Source organism: Rhipicephalus microplus, chromosome 6 (genome assembly GCF_043290135.1).
Source record: "Rhipicephalus microplus isolate Deutch F79 chromosome 6, USDA_Rmic, whole genome shotgun sequence".
Classification (NCBI taxonomy): domain Eukaryota; kingdom Metazoa; phylum Arthropoda; class Arachnida; order Ixodida; family Ixodidae; genus Rhipicephalus; species Rhipicephalus microplus.
In genome coordinates, this window is record NC_134705.1 from 124763066 (window position 1) to 124783500 (window position 20435).

General features: G+C 44.3%; 1 protein-coding gene and 1 long non-coding RNA gene across 2 annotated transcripts; one reads left to right on the top strand and one right to left on the bottom strand.

The window, feature by feature from the left end:
- Nucleotides 1–1679: 1679 nt before the first annotated feature.
- Nucleotides 1680–6568, bottom strand: LOC119167389 (uncharacterized). Its single transcript, XM_037418862.2, has 5 exons — nt 6438–6568; nt 5386–5432; nt 4733–4763; nt 3569–3826; nt 1680–2304 (listed from the first exon to the last, which is right to left on the bottom strand). Exons 2-5 carry the CDS (start codon nt 5413–5415, stop codon nt 1802–1804), a joined length of 822 nt encoding a protein of 273 aa, XP_037274759.2. The 5' UTR covers nt 5416–5432; nt 6438–6568; the 3' UTR covers nt 1680–1801.
- Nucleotides 6569–11292: 4724 nt separating this feature from the next.
- Nucleotides 11293–20432, top strand: LOC142765473 (uncharacterized). The gene is made up of 3 exons (XR_012884274.1): nt 11293–18128; nt 18192–18247; nt 19733–20432. It is a non-coding gene; the product is annotated as an uncharacterized LOC142765473 (long non-coding RNA).
- The last annotated feature ends 3 nt before the right edge of the window (nt 20433–20435 follow it).

A 20435-nucleotide genomic window follows, 5' to 3' on the forward strand; every position in this document is an offset into this window, starting at 1 on the left:
CGGTTTGAAGGTGACATATATATGAAATAGCATGTAGGTAATGCCTGTAAAGCGGATACGTGGCATAAAGAAAATATCACCGTTATTATAGGATCTGACGCCTATTTGAAGGTTACCAATGGTAATATTTACCGCGTAACTGAGACGCTCCGAGCAATGACACAATGTTCGAATGGATGGTTCAAAGACCCTTGTCGCGTGACATACAGCTCCCGTCTAGCGCTCTGTTTGTTTTCAGCCGCAATCCTTCTGCAACGGGCATAGACGTAGCTTCAATGTAGAGTCATGGTGCCGTCGGGAGAAGTAAAGTGTATTCACGAACCTCAGACAAGCACTACGACCTATCTGCATGAGGGCAGGGTATCCCCAAGGGAACTAAGTGCCTTCATTTTACATCGTGTTCGCTGGCGGCAGAAACTTGGAAGAGGCTGAGACACCGAGCAAGCAGGTCGACGATCATCTTTACCGCGTGCTTCCTAGTCGGTGGCGGCAGCGTGCTAGTGACATGAGACCGTCGCAACTTCTCCCAGAGAGCCAATTTTGGGGCAACTACCCCGACCAAGATCGCGTTCTTAAGTTTCTACAAGCCAAGCACGTCACTATTCAATACGTAAAGAATAGACTGCGCCTAATATACGTCGGCTCAAAGGTATACCGAAGGCATGCGAAAGCCTCAAGTCGACGACCACGAGGAAGAGGTACTGCCTGAAGCAAAGCAAGCAGCATGCGAAAAATCACGCGCTGTCCGCCAAGTACAAATCCTGCTCAACAACGATTCGAACGCAAAGCACACAAGAAAAGCATGTAGGGCAACAGTTCCTTCAATAATGGCGTTTACGACAAGGAGAACAACTAGGCGCAGACCAATGATCTCGACGTTTAACTTTATGGACTTCTGTCGACATGGCTACGTTGGGAGAGCATGAAGCCACGAAGATGTCTCAAGAGAGAGCACGACCAACTTTCTTATTAGGTTCCGCCTAATATTTCTAAGCGGAAAGTCAAGAAACCTCGCGACCACACCACGCCTCTGCTTCAGAGCCCTCGAATGCAATTGTTGCGAAATGAAAGGCTCGTCATCGCCAGCGCCTAGCAATTTAAATGACGCTGGCGAGTTTTTCTGGTACTGTTGCGACCACGTTACTACCACGCAAGCTTCACTCTCGGTGCGTGCAATCAATTTTGGCCTCCTTGGAGGATGTTGCGAAATTGTAATGAAGCAATTCCGAGCGTGCCAGACTCTATAGAAGAGGTAGGAAGCTGAAGTATATTGTATCTAGACATGGGAGCACAACACGTAGTCGGGGAGCTGTTTGCGTTAGGAATCGGCAATAAACTTACTTCTTCTTTCACGTCAGGGAATCAATCATTTCGCTACAACGCCAACTGCAACACCGCGCGACGCAATAACAGGCCACTTAGAGTTGCGGTCTAAAACTACAAAATCACAGTTCGGCCTCCCACCCTCCTTCGACGTCAGTTCATGACCTTCTTGGTATGGCACACATGCACGATGATTCCTACCCCATCTCCCGTCAGGTCACCTGAACAAGAAGTGTTGGCTATGCGGCAGTTTATTCTAATTGGCCCCATTGGGGCAGTCAACACAAAGCAAGCCAATTGTGTGCTAAAATGGTCGCGAACTCAGAAGCGAAAAAAAAGAAATACCACAGAACAAGTCAGTTTCTTTGGTTTATTACGGACGACATTGTTACTGTAAAAGAATATAATACCACGAGGCAGTCATGAGCTGTTAGATTTGTTCTTTGTTACAAATGTTGGATCGCGGCTTTGATGTGTTTTAGTTACGACTTGACTGAGAGGTACCACTGCTCGACTGTCCCGAACTTCCTTGGCGAGACGAGCTGGAACTGGCCTGGTGGCTATCATCGTTGTGACTAGAAGATCCAGAGCTGCCGCGGGAGGATCCGGAGCTGTGGCTACTGGATTGATCGTGGCCAGAAGATCCAGATGAGCCACGAGAACCAGAGCTGCCACTGCGTTGGGAAGTGCGGTCGTCGTGGGCGGATGTACCATGGTGAGAAGTGCCTCGGTGATGATCGCCATTAGATGCGCTGTGATCGCCACTGCGATAGCCAGTGTGAGGCGCGTCGTGACCATGGTGCGTACCACCGACACCGCAGCTGACGGAAGACAGGTTGTCAGAACATCCACCAGACTGCCTTTCACCCAGTTGACGGCCGGAGTCCGGTTCAACGCACCAATGTGAGGTAACGTCGCATTGCACGGCGTTGTACTCTCCGGAGGTGGCGTCGCAACGTGGCTCCGGTACTCGCTGAGAACCTGCGCATGCGTTATCATTTGTCGTATTTGTATCTTGGAAGCCATGCTTCAAGCTAGTGCATAAAACTGCGGAACTGGTTCTTTCCCGACTCAGTCCGTTTTATTTCTGCAGTTACAACTCTTCGCACAAGTCGATTCTTTAAGTAGTACCAAATGTAGCAGCACAATTTTCTGAAAAGACTATACGCATCAAATAGAATATACTCATAGATTTTCACTGATACAAAAGTTTTCGTATATCAACAGATATCAGCTCTAAATTTAATAAGAGTGGTCCAACCAGCAATTTCACTCTCGTCAATACAACGACGCTAAGATTTGTCTTTACGAAAACTTCTGTTGCGCTAGGCAGTGCCTTCAGTGAAACATTCCTCCAAACGTACAAATTTTTTATGCTACATCAATGCTAAAAGTTGTGTATGCCATTAGACGCAAAAAAGGTTTAATTTCTGCCAAATTAATCTATGAAGTCAAATGTGATGGGCTGGACTACTACTAAACCTGGTTCGATTTTCTCCCTGTGGGCATATAGTCAGAGATCAATTTCAGTCTCCTTTGTCTCATCATGACCCTACTTATTGCGCTTGAAGCAAGGTATAATTACATTTCCCGTGAGGAAAATGTAATAATTTGTGATTCTCATGCTATGGGACAATGCGTAATAAAAACTAAAATACAACGCACGCAAAAATCAACACAAAGCGACACTTTCCTAACAGTGCATAAAATGTCTTCTGAAACGAACAGTAGTTTTTTTTTTCGCTCTTACGGAGTGCAACTTGATATATTATAGGTGCGTGCATTGTAGGGGTGGCCCTGCTGGTGACGTTCAGCGCATTACGGCGTTTGCAATATATTGAAAATACAAGCTGTTTTGGTAGTAGTGTTATTGCATGGTATTGTAAAAATAAACAAGCAAAGAAGTTTGTGGAGGAAGGAATAGTGGCGAGATGGGTCCTTATAAAAAATCATTTCCAATCAAAATGCGTTGTTTAGTTTTTTTTTATAAAATGAGCATTCAGACTGCGATTCAGCCATCCTTAGGTGCCATATTATTATTATACGTCTGCTAGATCAGCTCTAAAAGAATAAAAGTTTTTCTTAACAATATAATTCATACTTTAGAGGCTATAGCAGAAAAGTCAATTAAGCGGCATTCTCTCAGCCCTTCATTCACTTATAGGGCGCTCACGAACAACAATAAATTATAAGAGTGTGGTCAACTCATGCTTGGGTGTTTGTAGAAACGAAAACATTATCGTACGTGATTGGCGCTCCCACTCGTGGTGCGCCCTGATACAGTTGCACGATCTCAGGTTTCTCGAAGGGCCCTTGATCTGACCGAACTCGTTGTCGTAGCATGCGCAGAAGGGCCGTCCTCCGCGGACAGTTTCTCCGAAGCACTGAATGGCCTTGTAGTTTCCGTCTTCATCGCACTCGGGGACCAGCAGGCCAGTCAGGTTCCTGGTCACGCGCTGCTCGTTGCGACGACGACGCTGGCAGTCCGTCTCACGCGTGGACGCTGCGTGACAACGGAGTATAACCAGCCTGAACGGACACAAGTATGCTGCGATGGTTGCGAAGGCCTATTTCTAGAGAATAAAACGCCGCAAAGTCGGGTTGCTAATTACTTCGCGCGTATTGATTATTATTGTTTCCTCGTCTGAATTCGTTGCGTCTTAACCTTGTCAGGCTTTTGATTCAGTTATAACCTTGTATCCAATTGCAGCTGCATGCCCCACCGTGGCGGTCTAGTGGCTAAGGTACTCGGCTGATGACCCGCAGGTCGCGGGTTCGAATCCCGGCTGCGGAGGCTGCAATTCCGATGGAGGCGGAAAAGTTGTAGGCCCGTGTACTCAGATTTGGGTGCGCGTTAAAGAACCCCAGGTGATCGAAATCTCCGGAGCCCTTCACTAAGGCGTCTCTCATAATGATATGGTGGTTTTGGGACGTTAAACCCCACATATCAATCAATTGCAGCTGCATTGAATACGAATTTGAACACTGGATCAAGATAACCCATAAGAACAACGTACTCGTGTGTTCATGACAGACTTACCTTGCAATGAAAAACTAACTCTTTGTCAAGATTGTTAGATCTATACAATAAAATAGCACTACTGCATTCAAATTTTTGCATATGTCTTGTGTTCAGACGCGAAGACTTATTGAAGTGTCGATGTGAAATATCAGGCTAAAACAGCAACTTAGCACCAGTGGTATTTGCACCTACATTTATTTAAGCTCTTCCAACAAGAACTACTATTGAGTAGTAATCAATCAGTAAAAGTAAAGGTTCGCACAGCACTTTCTAAGTTGATAAAATATTTCACTTCCTTGAAAGGTCAGAAAACACTGCCCCATGAAAAGACGCTTAATTTATCTCTTAAGCTGAAACTCTAAACGAAAGTCTTGAAAGGTTACTTACCGCAGTATACTACGCCAATAAGCGCGAAAACCTGTAGAAAGAAGAAATTGTTCGTTATCAGTATTAGGCCGTCTCAAAGGGGAAGCATAGAACTATTGCCAAAAATAGAGTTTCACATTGCCGTGAATAAACTCAGCCTGTGCTACGCATTCATTATTATTAATTTGCGTCCTCTCTTAATGTCCAGGAAGTGATTACCAGAAAAAAATACGTGGTGTACCTTCTTTCAGGTCATCTTTCTGTTTCCTAGAATAATGCGCTGCCTTGAGATGTCTTGTTGCACATGTGTAGCAATTAATTGTGGCGCAAAAATTTAATCTGAACAAGCACTGTCATTGCTAGCTAAGTTCCGTGACCATACCATTGACACTACCGGCACAGCGAAGTTGGTTGAGCGGTCGTTGTGAGGAAACGCTCAGGTTCTGAAGAGCAATAAAAATGGGAGTGCGCGGGTGTTCTGCATTTCACATATGGTGAGTTTAGCTTCTCTGCTTGAATCTGTAATTGTAAAATCATATAAAGTTTTCACTCGGCAGCCTATGTTTCTAGCTAAGCAATGCATTCAATTTAACTTCTGAAATATATCCGCGAACATAGCACGCATTTTAACTCATCTCAAGTCAACGTTACATATGGAACAGAAGAGAACTCACTGCTAGTGTGAAGAAGCTGATCCCAGTCATGCTGCTGACAGCGGTTTCTGTAGAAGTGGGAAAATATTATGACATATTTCAAAAATGAAACCAACATTAAAGAACCCCAGATGGTCGAAATATCCAAAACCCTCCTCTACGGCGTCACTCATAATCATTTGGTGTTTCGGGACGTTAAATCCCACAAATCAATCATCAACATTGAAACGAAAGTCTTACACTGCACAAAGTTGAGTCCTAAAAGGCCCACCTAGTTTTTGCAGTGTATCTCAGTTGTATGTTTCAGGTCTTTCAGCAAGCATCTGTGTAATTCTGTTCGTAAGGTACATTGTAAAATAAATAATTTTAAAATTCGAGGCCAAGTTAGACGCTCTCTCTCTTTCTCTCTCTCTCTCTCTCTCTCTCTCTCTCTCTCTCTCTCTCTATATATATATATATATATATATATATATATATATATATATATAATGTGCACTGCTTTACCGCTATCTAAACCAGGTGTGACATGTTCCTCGAATTAGGTAGAAAAAGCCAAGCACCTGACGATCATGAGCCGCTTCAGCTTGCCAATTAGGTTTAGAACTGTACTATGTAGCCATATTATCAGCCACTTTTGCAACACATACTCTTCCTTTACATTATGTACTAGTGTCAATAAGGTTATCACCTTTATACGACAAATTCACTCTCCGTCATGAGCAAGTAGATTACTGCATAATTAAAAGAAGTTTTTAATTTTTCTTTATTCTGGCAATACTTCGCATGTGTGATCTATTATAAGACATCTATTGTTTTACAAATGTTGCGTAATAACAAGAGTGCGTAGCTGAAGCTCGAAAGACCGCTACACTAAAATAAATAAAAGATGCGGTAGCTGCATCTTTAATATATAGTGACGCATGTTGAGAGAGAGAGAACATACACCCTTAAATTAAGGTTATAGCCTTACACACATGAATTGCTCACAACACTGTAGTTTCTTTATAAAATGAATTCCGAAACTCGCGTTTAATACCAGTTAGTCTTCTTGAAAAATGAATTAAAAAACTCACGTGTCCTTCCAGTTAATCCGTGTAGCTGCCGAACGCCTACTTCACACAGACTGCTTGTGGCACCCGAGTCTCCCGCGGCGCGCTTATGAAGGACAAATCGGGAATGACCCCGACTGTTTCGTCACGTGGCACGAGGTGCTGGTTGCCCTCCTCCGCACCGCCAACAAGCAAATGTGTAACGCCTGATCGAGTGTGTCGAAAGAACTCTCCCGTCTCGGCTGCGACCGGGAAAAAACGGCGGTCTATCAGCCTCCGAGTCATACAAGGACGAAACGCAGAGAAATTGGAACCCTCGCTTTCTTACACTTCCTGTCTTTCTCCTGTGCCACTGCACAACGCTGCATTGAGTTAGCGAGGAGGCCCCTAGGGGCACTCCCACCCCATTTAAGACGGTTCGCAGCCCGCAAGAGCGTGTGCGGCTGCTGCTCCTTGCACACGCGATGCAGCGATAGCGGAGTTTGGAAGCAGCACTGGCAATCTGCAATATAAAGAGAAGAGAGCGGTCGCTCTTTATTCTTATAATCTTTCGAAGGCTGAAGGCACGTAGAAGCTGTGTTGTACCTCTGATGGTAGCTTCTACTGATGGGGTTTAACGTCTCGACACCACCATAAGATTAAGAGAGATGCCATAGTGGAAGGCTCTGGGAATTCGGACCTCTTGGGCGTTCTTTAACGTGCACTCAAATCTGAGCACATGCGCTTGCAGCATTTTCGCCTCCATCGAAATTGCAGCTGCCACAGGCAGGATTCGATTCGCAACCTGCGTCTCAGCAGCCGAGTACCTTAGCCACTGGACAACCGCGGTGGGCCAGATCCTACCTTCGAAGTTGCGACTAAACAAAAAGGGTGACGAATAATTCAAATATGAATTATATATCTTTAAACTTGAAACTATCTCACTGATTCTGTTCTTCTTAACAGTCATATACCGCGTAATTAAGGCATTCTGTATCATTCAATAAGAAAACGGGATGAGCAAATATCGGTTATATTTTTCAGACCAAGTAACCTTGCCAAATTTAAAAGATGTGTTTTCCCATTCTAAGTTCACATTCACATTCTAAACAAAGATGTTTAACTGTAACGAAGCAGAAAACTATGCGTAAGCCTAAATGACACGTGATGTGCAGTGACACTGCTGTATTTTAATGCATAATTTTTTGTATAACTCGTTTGTGCGCAGCGAAAGAACTAACTTTACCTAGCTTGCGGTCAACAATAGTGTCTGTGGCGTTAGAGCAAGTAATATAGCAGTCTATAGCAAGTTATAGCACTCTTCGTAATCTTTAATGAAAATGAACGGAGTTTAAATAAGTAAAAAAAGGAGTAACTCATCGTGTATTTTTCCTTTAACGTGTCAATATTTAGCGAATGCATTGCTGATAGTTAGGAGTGCTTATTTATTCAATTATTTCACTTCTTATTTTATTACGCGGGAGAATTTCTAGTTACAGTTGACACCCTACAGAAAGGAGGGGGGCATAGAGACAACTTAAGAGTAAAAAATTCAACATTAGTTCTAGCACTTTAGAGCACTGTGTACAATTCCATATTATAACTATAAATATACAAGAGGAGCACTTCATAACAAAAAAACGTTTCTTTCTGGTAACTAAATACGTACTGTGAAAGATGCCATTATTAAACATGCCATGCTTGCGATTTTATCTTTGCTCGCAGTTTTGACTGAAAATGAATAAATTCAATTCCAAGCGCTGTGTATGGTACTATAGACCACGTTGTTCTTTTATGAGAACGTGCAAGGACAAGACCGCCTCTGAATCACTATTTATGAATTTTAATGGTTGTGTTTCTCAGCTAGCCGTCTCACATATACACAAAATATCTGCGGGCATTACTCTCCATACGATCGAATAGTGCATCAGCATACTTCGGTAATCTTTCTCGATCCCGTCCTATGTGTACATACGTTCTTGATGGATAATTATGGAGTTCTTATTTTCTTTATGGTCTACCGAACCACATAAATTTCTACAATTGTAGCAATTGCTTGCAAAAGATAAGCACAGCATGTTCGAATGTTGACATACATTGTTCGTGTATAGACATACAAAATGACAGAGAGTTTTCAAAAAATAAGTAGTTACAAACTACACATGTCCAGCTGTTCTTGAAAGATGACAAGTTTGAATTGCTTGAGTGACCTTAAGCTCCGCTCTTGCAAAATAATTAAGAGTTATTTTCAAACGCAATGTTTCCCACGCAGAAAATCATGCGCAAGTTGATGACGATGTGCTTACCGTCGTATGTACAAGTTGAAGTTTATCTTTCAACACGTAAATACATTGGCGTTTAATCAAGCAGCGCACCACTGTATTCTGCGTTGGGCCGGGCATACGCTCATGAAACAGTTTGTGAGGGCGACTTCTAATTCTTATTGACGAATTGGCGGTATTTTCGCGTAGCTGCTAATTACTGACATGCTAACCATTGCACACCCTGGTGGCTGGAAATGGAGACTACAACTGTCCATTGAGGTTTGGTGATTATAGCTTTCTACTGCTGAGCTGAAATTTGCGCTTTTTCACGGTTCTCCTAAGACCACGCTTAACCACGCTTCTCCAAAGAAGGACGAAAGATGAATAGCGAATGCCTGGACAATCGTTTTCGGTGGGTATGAGCCACAAGAGAAGGGGAACAAGAACAAGAATACCTGCCTACTACATAAATTGTATGCTGACTGATTGATTAACTTGTGGGGTTTCATGTCTAAGAACCACCATATGATTACGAGCGATGCTATAGTAGAAGACTCCGGAAATTTTGACCACAGGGCGTTCTCTAACGTGCACCTATATCTGAGCACGGGCCTACAGCATTTCAGCCTCCATTGAAAATCTAGCCGCTGCAGCCGGGATTCGATCCCGCGACCTGCGAGTCGGCAGCCGAGTACCTTAGCCACTAGATCATGGCGGCGGAGCCATAAAACGTTTGTTAATTTATGGCGTAGTGGGTACCCTGCAAGTGGGCTTAAAGCGGCTTCCCAAATCACGCTTAAGAAGCCCCTGAAAGGCCATTGTTTCACCTATCGCAGTGACAGTGCAGCACGTTCCGCGCAGGCCTGGCGGTTTTCTCTCGTGGCCATATTTGCACCACTTTGCTTTCTTTGCGGTGTTTTAGTGCAATCAACACATCAAAATAACGAGGTGACCGATATAAGCATAAGGTTTGTTCATTAACGTGGCCTAGTTGTACTCTTATTATAGTTTTGGTATGTGAGTTATCTTGCCCAATATGTTCGCATACTGACTTGACAAGTCCCACTTTTTCCGGTATTCAATGAGCTGGAAAATGATTTAAGTTCAAAGCGAGCGAAAAACTATGCATTGGCTATCGTGCACAGCATTCTTAAACAGGGCGCATATCCTTCCGCTTTTTAAAGTACTACTTAGCCGCAGCCAGCGAGGGCTCGAAAATAATATGGGCATGTAAAAATAATAACCACCAAGATGTGACCGTCAAAATTACTCCAGTTGACCCTGGAAAAATATCCCTACACAGGCGACATCGTGGGCGCGGAGAGGCAGTCAGGCGTAACCTTGAGAGTTGTTGCTCGGCTCCATATTGCGATTTCTCCTCGGGCGTCGCTGCTTTCATCGCAGGGTCGCATTTCCCGCCGCAGGCTTGCTTGCTTGCTTTTTTTTCTGAGAAGAAACCGGAGGCGGCCGCCAAGTTTACCCAGCACGAAGAGAATCGCATTTGTGCGCCAGACAAGTTGGGTCGAGATATCACGGTGACGAAAACACTGGGGCCTTTTTCGGGTTCTTCGGGCTCAACTGGATCGCGTTTCTTAGCTTTAGATACGAGTAGAGACGTTTGGAACCGTGTGTTTTCGCAAAGTTCTCTTCTAGTCTTAATGAGTTTAACGGAGGCAGTTGAACGCAGGCCGATTTGAGGCATCTGCGATGTAATTACGGTCGAATTTCCCGTTTGCGTCGACTATTTGTGTTGCCCGTAAACTTTCATATATTTAACTCGATACGAAATTGGCATAGGTACTTTGACCCTAATTTCAGTGTTCTATAGGACACGGTATACTCAGCGTGCTCCTAGGGATCTACTCTGCAGCAGTTTTGGACATAAGGAAGGACAAAGTTACAGACAAGAATCTCACACAAGCCCACTGTTTATAGCAAGATTGCCCCGTAGTTCTGTACTCCTAATACAAGTTATATATACCATGACACCATGGATCTCTACTGATATGCTCTGGCATTGCTCCGCGTTATGCAGTGACAAAGGAAACGCTGAAAAAAGGTGGGGCGCAGCTATGCGCAGTCCCACCTCTCATGGGCAGTTCAACAAGCCCGCAAAGCGGCAGCGGCAGAAAGGCTCAATATTTCGGTCCCCACGTGGGGTCGGCCTGCGTCTGACCGGAATACCAGCGCAACCTATTCGACCTTAAGAGCACCGAAAGCACTAACGGACGCTCTCGTGCTCCTCTGAGAACTAGCTAACCTCCCTGTCCTTCCCCTTAAAATCCTCCTCCTCCTCCTCTCCGTGGAATTCTTCTATCCAGAACAGCTGGTATGACGTCAACTGTCGTGGTGTACAGTACAAATGATGCAGTGTTCGAGAAACACTGTCACTGAGCGTAAGAGAACTTGTTTTCGTCAAGCAGATGCACGGGCTTGTTGCGTTTCCACAACCTCGACGCTAGGAAATGGATATGGTGAATGATGGCGGTCGCTGACGTCGACACCGACCACGGCGGCAAAATCCAGTTGAAGTGTCCATATAATTGCTAATAAGAAAATACATAATAAAGGAATCAATATAGATAAAAATAAAATAAATTAATAAATAATGAAATGCCACTACTTACAAATAAACGCGTACCTCCTGGGGCCTATCTAACAGCGCTAGTTAGATGTATCGATTGTTTCGGCTGTTTTAGTTCAATGCAGCCATGAGACTTCCTTTGCATCAGTATTAAAGCTCTGTGGAGCTCTATAAAAATGATAATTCGATTTACCTAATTAGACATTGTCGGGTTTCACTGCATCACTTTGTATTGGCATTCGTGTTGCGTACAAAACCAAAACTACATTACTCAGCCCACTGTGAGCGTTAATGGAAGCCAGAAGAAACCGACAAAGCTATAGGGGTACCTTACTTTACTGTTTTAGGTCAATTTTAACTAAATTTGATACAAATGTGAAACAAGCAAAGTGGGCTCTCAGAGAACTTCCCGCCGGCATGTACCGAACCAGCAACTTTCGGTATACGCAGCCCATGCGCGATGTTTTTGGCCATTTGTGTGAGAGCACTCTGAATGAGCAAAAAGACATCACATTCTTTTAGCTTACGCGAATATGTGACACTTAACTACTGATAGCTGTGATTGAAAGAGCTATAATTATGAAATATTGTAGCCGCATCAGCTGCGGGCTCAGAAATATACCTTATGTTGTCCTTAGTGTAAAGCAAACTGAAGATTTTGAAGTTTTTTCTTCGATACTCGAGTCAGGTCTCCTCCGATTACATTACAAAATATTCGTGCTGTGCGTTGCCCCCATTACATCTCACACAGATGAGCATAACCTCAACAAGTATTCTAAGTGAGACAGTATACTGCGTCTATGTCCTTGTAAAAACGTTGCCGCTTGCAGACAGCGTCTGATCTGCTCCACGAAAACGTGCTCGCGAAATTCCCTCGCTCTAATGAACTAACATATGTAGAAAGAACTGATAATAATACATATACCCTCAGCTGCGTTATGATGTCTTGCTTTATATAATCCACGAAACTGTCATTGAAGTCACCCAAATGTTTTCCTAATGCAAACTGTATTTGTTCATTCATTCAACAACGACTACCGACCTGTTGGCGGTTACTGATTTAAACACAAGAAAATATTTTCGGTTCGATTTATATTCGTTACGCAATGCACATTGAATTTATTTGCAATAATTGTATTTGCATATTTAGACAGTGTCAGGCAGCACGTGCGGCTTCAGCTACCAAGCACCACATGCCAAAAGCATTTGTTCATATTCCTTCCTTACTCTGTCATATTGACGCAAAGTAGGCTGGCAACTATAGAGCGGCCAGCCCCTGAAGGGGATAACGAAGTAGTTCTGTGGGCGCGTGCTCTGGTGTTCACTTTTTGGCCTTTTGTACCGAAAGTGAATGCCCTGTTTTGTTCCCACATCCCTGCCCTTGTGACATTTTCTGCTGGAGGTACTGGGTGCGGTAGATGATACGATCCCAAGGGAGCACTTCAGACGCAAGCCCATCAAGAAGCTCAGCAGAGCTTACCCCTGCGCACGTACGTTCCAGTCGTTGTCTTCAAAGACTCAAGCCAGAGCACGGTTTGATGCCTAAACGACAAAGGACAATCACGCAAACACCCCCTAACATCACCGCGCCAGCACCAGCCCACCTGGTTGTCAACCAACTGAAGACGCCAAAGATATTTTACGCAGCTGCTTTTGAAGATGCCGACGACTGGCTTGAGCATTTCTACCGGGTTGCCGTCATCAACTATTGGACCCCAGAGCGTAAGCTACGCTATGTGTATTGCTTTCTCGAGGACGCCGCGAAAACGTGGTTTCAAAACCACGAAGCAACGCTTATGTCATGGGATGCGTTTCACCGGCAGTTCCTCAAGGCCTTTGCCCGAGAGGACAGGAAAGAGACAGTGCAGCGTGCTATAGAGGCAACGGTTCAAGGCCCCAACAAAAGCGCTTCGACATACAAGGAATACATGATTGTCTTTTCAGGCGTGTGGAGCCCTCTATAAGATATCAAATGAACTTCGTCACTTATTGCGCAGTGTAAAAGAAGGTATTTATGCTGGCCAGATTCAAAACCTGCCTGCAACACTTGCGCAGTTTCATCAGGAAGCCACTGCCATGAAGAAGGCCCTTCAACAACGTGCCAGGCAGCATAATCATGATGTACATCCAAGCTCTCATGAAGAAGGAGCTACAGAAGATGGAAATGACTTCTTCACCTGTAGGTCAGCTCTCCGTTGTGGAGATGGTACCCGCCGAGCTACGACAATCCGTTAACGCTTCCCAACAGTTCTAGTCGCCACAACAGCGGCACTGCGTCGAAATGAGCTACGCGAAAGCAGTGCGACGTACTCCATCATGCAGTTCACCCAGCGTGTTTTACTATAATGAGCGTCGCGCTCATAAATGGAGGTAGGCTTTAGTGATCGTAGCCCGCCAATGATCGCCGAAGCACGACCGAGGAAGAGTGGTATCTGGCGTACACCCGACCAAAGGCTCATTGTTTCCAGACAGACCAAAGGCCGCTTTCTTTCCAGACACGTATACCGAGCATGTCCGTACAGCCTGTGGGTCTCCGTGGATTTTCGCCCAATGCCACTCGTCCACGACATGGCAAGTGACCACTGGAAGCAGAAAGTTTCATCGCGAATCGTTGCAATATCGAACACCAGTCGCACGAGCCCCGCTCGCTGTCACCTCCTTGCTACAGGTCACCGAGCCCAGCCTACTCAAGCAGCGCGCCGTGACGCCGCTCACCCAGTCCTGCAGGTCGGGAAAACTGAAGTCAGCGACCTCCGGAGGCGAGGCTGCTGACGCTGGCTGTACGAAAGATTTTCCACTACGATGACAGCAACGGTAGCAAAAAAATGTACATACTCAGTCAAACGTGGCACGAAGACTGGTAACATCGATCATTGCGTAGCCATGGACGACGAAGGAGTAATGGCGTTAATCGACACTGAAGCAGGCACTTCAATTATGAGCATTGGCCTTGCCTGCAGGCTGAAAAAAGGTTTCTACCGAGTGGGCTGGTTCCCAGATGCGTACGGCAAGAGGCCATCTCCTCACTCCAGCGGCACGATTAACAGTGTGAGTCTGTGTTCACGGATTTACGTATCTCGGAGATTTTGTAATACTGCCGAGTTGCTCGAGGGACCTAATTTTCGCATTGGACTTTCTGCTTCATAACAGAGCCGTTATTAACTTGCAAGAGTCACAGAGGACGTTTTTCATGGCACACGCTTTAGCGCGCGATCCTGACGACAGTTACGTCAATGCTTTGAGAGTTGTCGACGATGACGTCACGTTACCACCGAAGACTATCGTGTTGACCTTGGCAACCTGTGACGTTTTCGATGAATTCAACGATTGGAAAAGTATTTCAGAGGCAAATATCCCGCTACTGCTCAAATGAAACATCTGCATAGCCCGAGGATTTGTTCGATAACAGAATAAATGCTGTCGAGTTCTTCTGACCAACTTCGGCAATGACTTTTAGAGCGTCCCTAGAGGCACCACTGTCCATTTCCTCAGTGAAATCGCCACCTTTTCCCAATGTCAGCACATTGCATAAACTTGTGCTGACTTGGGCAGCCGCATTCACGTTAATCCAGCTTGCCAGATCGACGTAAAATGCGGCTGCTAAACCATGTGATGGAATTCTCAGACTCCTTCTTCGAAGCATCGAAAGCTCAACGTACTACCGTTACAAAACACAGCATTGTTACCGAGGAGTCAGCGCGACCTCTTTCGCCAACATCCATACCGTGTGTACCCGAAGGAAAGAGAGGTGATTAAGCGTCCAGTTCAAGAAATGCTGAATGATGACGTTAGAAAAAAAACAACACACTACGCTTCTGCGTCGACTACCGACCGCTTAGCAAAGTCATAAAACACGACATTTGTCCCCTGCCACGGATTGATGACACCTTGACCGTCTAGGCAATGCCCAGTTCTTTAAATCATTAGACGTCAAGTCAGGGTACTGGCAAATTGAAGTTGACGAAGGTGACCGTGAAGAAACCGCGTTCGTGACTCCTGATGGGCTCTATGAAATTAGAGTTCTGCCTTTCGGTTTCTGTTCCGCTACCGCCCCATTCCAACACAAGATGGGCACTGTACTCACTGGGCTAAAGTGGCAGATGTGTCTTGTATACTACGATAATGTTGTTTTGTTTTCAAGCACGTTTCAGGAACATCTTTCAAGGCTAAAAAGTGTCCTCACTGCAATATGGAGAGCAAACTTTGCTATCAAGGCCGAAAAGTTCAGGAACTCAAGAAACTCAAGTTTCTCGGCCACGTGGTGAATCCGGGGGGTGTTGAACCAGATACGGAGAAGTTGGCTGCCGTTGCCAAGTTCCCTTGTCCAGGAGACAGGAAGTCTGTTCAGCGATTCCTCACACTTTGTGCCTCCTACCGCTGTTTTTTCGGAAGATTTTCGATTATTAAGGAACGTCTTTCAAGACTAACACGGCCAGATGTGCCCTCTGTATGGACGGGGACGGAAAAACAACATGCCTTTTTAGAGCTATGCAATCGAATACAGACAGCTTCAGTGCTGGCACATTTTATGACACTGCCGACACTGAGATTCATATGGACGCCAGGAACGTATGAATTGGAGCCATTCTAGTGTAATGGCAGAACGGCACAGAGCGTGTGATCACTTACGCGAGCCACAGTCACACAAAACAGAAGCTAACTACTGTGCTATCGAAAAAAGTGCCTAGCAGTCGTTTGGGCCATTTGCAAGTTTTGACCCTACTTATACGACCGGTTATTTTGAGAAGTCAGTGACCACCATTCGCTCTGTTGGCTTGCCAATCTACAGGATCCATTAGGCCGCCTCGTCCGCTGGAGCCTTCATCTTCAAGAGTACGACATAACTGGTCAGGACATAAGCAAAGATATGCTGACTGCCTGTCTTGTGCTCCTACTTTCCCAACGTCAACCAACACTGAACAAGATTTACCGTTTCTTGGCATCGTTGATGTAGTGCGGATGGCTGAACTTCAACACTGAGCTACTTCCTGTCATCCAGTATCTTCAAGGAGAAGACGTTATAGACCCAGGTTCGCTCTCACCTGGATTAACATCTTATTGCCTGCGTAACACTGTTCTCTACCAGAGAAAACTGGAGAACAGCCAGAAAACTTTTCTCCTCGCCGTTCCAACGGCACTGCACAAAGAAGTTCTGCAGGCTTGCCACGGCGACGCTTTTGCAGGCACTTAGCCTTTGCCAGGACATTATCGCGTATACAACAAAAGCACTACTGACCACAGCTGTATTCGTCCGTTCAGCGCTACGTCCGAACCTGCTATGACTGTCAGAGGCGTAAAGTCCCACCCGTAAAACCTGCCGGTTTCCTCCAGCCTTTAGCTTTACCTCCAGCATCGTTTCAGCAAGTCGGAATGGATCTTAGTCCATTCCTTACGTCGTCCTCAGAAAATAAGTAGATAATCGTCGCAACAGATAGCTTGACTCGCTATACAGAAACCAAAGCTGTGCCTAGAGGAACTGCCAGAGTCGCCAAATTTTTCGTCCACGGCGTTGTTTTGCGTCATGGTGCATCTGCTCTTTTCATAAACGATCACGGAGCAGCGTTTACGGCAGAGCTACTGCAGCAGGTTGCCAAGCTGACACATACGAACCACCAGACAACAAGTTATAATCTCCAAACTAAAGGCTTGACGGAGCAAGTAAACAACACACTGGGCGTCATGCTATCTATGTATGTCGATGTAGAGCACAAAATGTGGGATGAAAATGCCGTACGTCACGTTTCCTTATAATACCACTGTGCAAGAGACCACAGGCCTAGCACCATTCGAGCTTGTTTATGGCCATCGCGTCACAGCACCACTAGACGCTATGCTCCCGGTAGATCTAAGCACCAGCGGAAGTGACAGCCTTGACGACTTCGTTCGGAAAGCCGAAGAAGCCCGCCAGTTTGCACGGAGGCGCATTCGCATGCAGCAACATACCGACGCTCAACGTTACAACCAACGCCGAAGGAACATCCACTATCAATCAGGTGACTGTGTATGAATGTGGACACCGATACGACATCTTGGGCTCTCGGAGATGTTGATAAGTAGCTACTTTGGCCCTTACGAAGTTGTGTGCTGCTTCAGTGACGTGAATTATGAGGTAGTTTCCCAAAGCTTCGATACCAAGGGCCGTATAACGTACTTCTATTCCGTATTCCGTATTCCGTTTTCTTTGTCTTCATGCTTGAGACGCTGCCCACGCCAAAAGCTCCTGCGTTCTTTTTTTTTCAATTTGGCCAATGAAGAACGCTCGTTGCCGCCCATAGTGTGTAAACAAGACAAGTGTGGCAGTTGACCCAGTTTACGTAGAAATCTAGAAAATTCCCTAGTATTTTCTGGGTATATTGAGGCAAAATATTTAAGGACTTGAGGGACTTTCAGACAAAAAGTTGCAAAGGGCTACATAATATATTTATTTTTTACGTGAGTGAAAAATCCCTACTATTTTCTGGGTGTTTAGTAACGGAAAATTTAAGGACCTTAGCGACTTTCTGGCTGAGAGCCGTAAAGAGGTTGTATATTCTATTCATTTTATTCGCGAGCGTGTAATGAAAAAAACACCCCAAGTAAACTGAAAGAAATTTGATTTGTAGGCTTTCAGCGCTGATATGAATGAATTATATTGCTGAAAGTAAATGATAAGTTTTTGTGTTTGGAGATTTGAAGCCACATGTTAGTCGTTTTCGCATCCAATCCAAGTCACATTATGGCCGCTGTGTGTAAAAAAAAGCTGATTGTCACTGCGAGCCGCATTTTGCATTTTGTGGCGTATAAATCTGCGTGAAGAATGTAACCACGAATACTTGGGAGTATTTTCGTCGCTGAATCATATGGCAAACTGCAAATAACAAGAATAAATCGTGAAATTCTTGTCGTAAGGTGAGTAAAGAAAGGCAAACATACTGCGATCGCGATATACTTACATCGCTTTTGTTCTTACAGGTAACAAACAACAAAGTGTAAAGCAAGAAGCCTGCACTTTTGTCTTCTATTAACAGGTAAGCAACACTTTTTTTTTCATTTAAGGAACGATCGTGCGTGGGCGAGTGTCGTTATAGTGCATGGTGCATAACACGGAAGTGCGCATTCATATCCCACTGCATCTTTACCCACTGCATCTTACGTACATTTTTGCTTAATTCAACTCTCGCAGAAGAACGTTGTTTCGTAAAACATTTGTGTTTATCTGCAGGCCACAGTGTTTCATTTGCGATGATTTAACGATTAGATTTCATGAGCATAATTGTTTTAGCCAGCTAATGATTAGTATGATATACGCTTCCCATTGGTTTTTTAACGCGAGCGGTGAGAACGGGGAAGAAAAAATGAAAGAACATTTACGAGGCCACTCGGTAGGGTTTCCCAGCAGCGGTCTTTTTGTGCTTATCGAGCTAAAGGGCTACGACTTCGTTGGCAAGTTACGAATGCTGTTGACAGGGCAGCACTGCGTACCATTGCCATCACGTTCGATGCACTGTGTTTTTGAAATGAAGATTACTAAGCTAATTGGTCTGTTCTGAGTAAACTTTGGTTATACAGGAGATCGATCCAAGAGACAAGTATGATGTGGATACTTAGCATACCTCAGAAATCACTTGATTATTTATTTAGCTTGCAATATTGGCATGAAAATATAATTTTTAGGCAGACAGCAAACTAATGCACGGGAAGTACCGATAACACAAAATTGCCAATGTGACTATGCAGAGTAAAACATTGCCAAAGCCCCAGCTTTTTACATATGTACTCAAAGTGTGTGGAAAGAGACCATATTTTTGGCATAAAAATGGTGGTGATGACTGAACCAAAAAATCATATTTGCAGTGGTCATTGCAATGCATGTCGCACATTGCAGTTTGCATTTCAGACACTGTTACTATAGTGTTGTGTCTCTAAATTAGCTAGGCACAAAATTTTACATGGTTACTGAACAACCATTCAGAGTTTTTGGCTTCTCTTGGTTACTGATGAGTAAAATAACCAAATAAGTGAAATAATGCTCACCATTAACAGGTGGAGCATACTTTTCAATAGGCCAAACAAAAAGCATCATTGGTGTGCACAAATCGGTGCAACATCCCAACGACATAGGATATGCACTTCCTACAACTTTGCCGTGTTTACTGCAGCTACTGATAAATTGATTTACAACATGCTTATGGATTTATGCTGTACACCTAAGAAGTTCTGCAATCTTTTTTCTATGTAGATGAGGCTATAGTGCAAGATCATACATAACAATCCTACATTATAGTGCTTGTAAGTGCTTGTGCCAAGTTTCGGAAGAAGCCAAGTGAAGTCAATCTGTTTGACTTCTTTTGGTTGGACTGTGTTATAAATGAGCAAAAATAGAAAAGTTGGCTTTTTCTTTTAGATACTTAACTTTCTTTTCCAAATCAATCACAAATTCCACGTTTTGCTGCCCGTCCGACTCGAACAGGTGGAGTATCACTTGTGTTTCCTGTATATTTTTTGCATCACAGGGTCTGCAATACGTCGTGTGACTTTTCGACATCATCTGGAGCTTGTCGATGAAGTAGGAAGCTTGTGTTCGGCTAGTCTGGCTGATGGGCCTGGAACTCCACAGACTTTGCTGTCACTACCACAGTAACGACCATGCTCATCATCATTTTTTCCCTTATAACTTTTCCTTTTCTAGTTTTTTCACTTGCAAGTCAGCTTCTGAATACGACAAGTGTTGTGCATATTAGTGTTCAATTATCGATTTTTTCACAGTCATGTGAGGGTATCTTCACACATTATTTTACGTGTGCTCATCAGCTTTTGAAATGATGCACACAACAAATTTCGTGTGACTTCATTTCATCAGACAAGCCTGGTATCATGTATACTTATAGCGTTGATTGATTGATTGATTGATTGATTCATTGATTGATTGATTGATTGATTGATTGATTGATTGATATGTCGGGTTTAACGTCCCAAAACCGCCATATGGTTATGAGAGACGCCGTAGTGGAGGGCTCCGGAAATTTCGACCACCTGGGGTTCTTTAACGTGCACCCAAATCTGAGCACACGGGCCTACAACATTTCCGCCTCCATCGGAAATGCAGTACATATAGTGTTCTGGTAATAAATACCCATTTGATACAGTTTCATTCAGCATGATGTTTCTTGCAATACGTGCAATGTAATAAATCTCTGCTTTGAAAACATGACACCG

Excerpts from the sequence above, each read along its gene's own strand:
- LOC119167389 (XM_037418862.2), bottom strand. The coding sequence starts at position 5,415 with ATGACTGGGATCAGCTTCTTCACACTAGCA. Across the intron at positions 4,764-5,385 it reads TCAGCTTCTTCACACTAGCA|GTTTTCGCGCTTATTGGCGT; the intron begins GTGAGTTCTCTT and ends TTCTTTCTACAG. Across the intron at positions 2,305-3,568 it reads CGAGTGGGAGCGCCAATCAC|GTTCTCAGCGAGTACCGGAG; the intron begins GTACGATAATGT and ends ACGCATGCGCAG.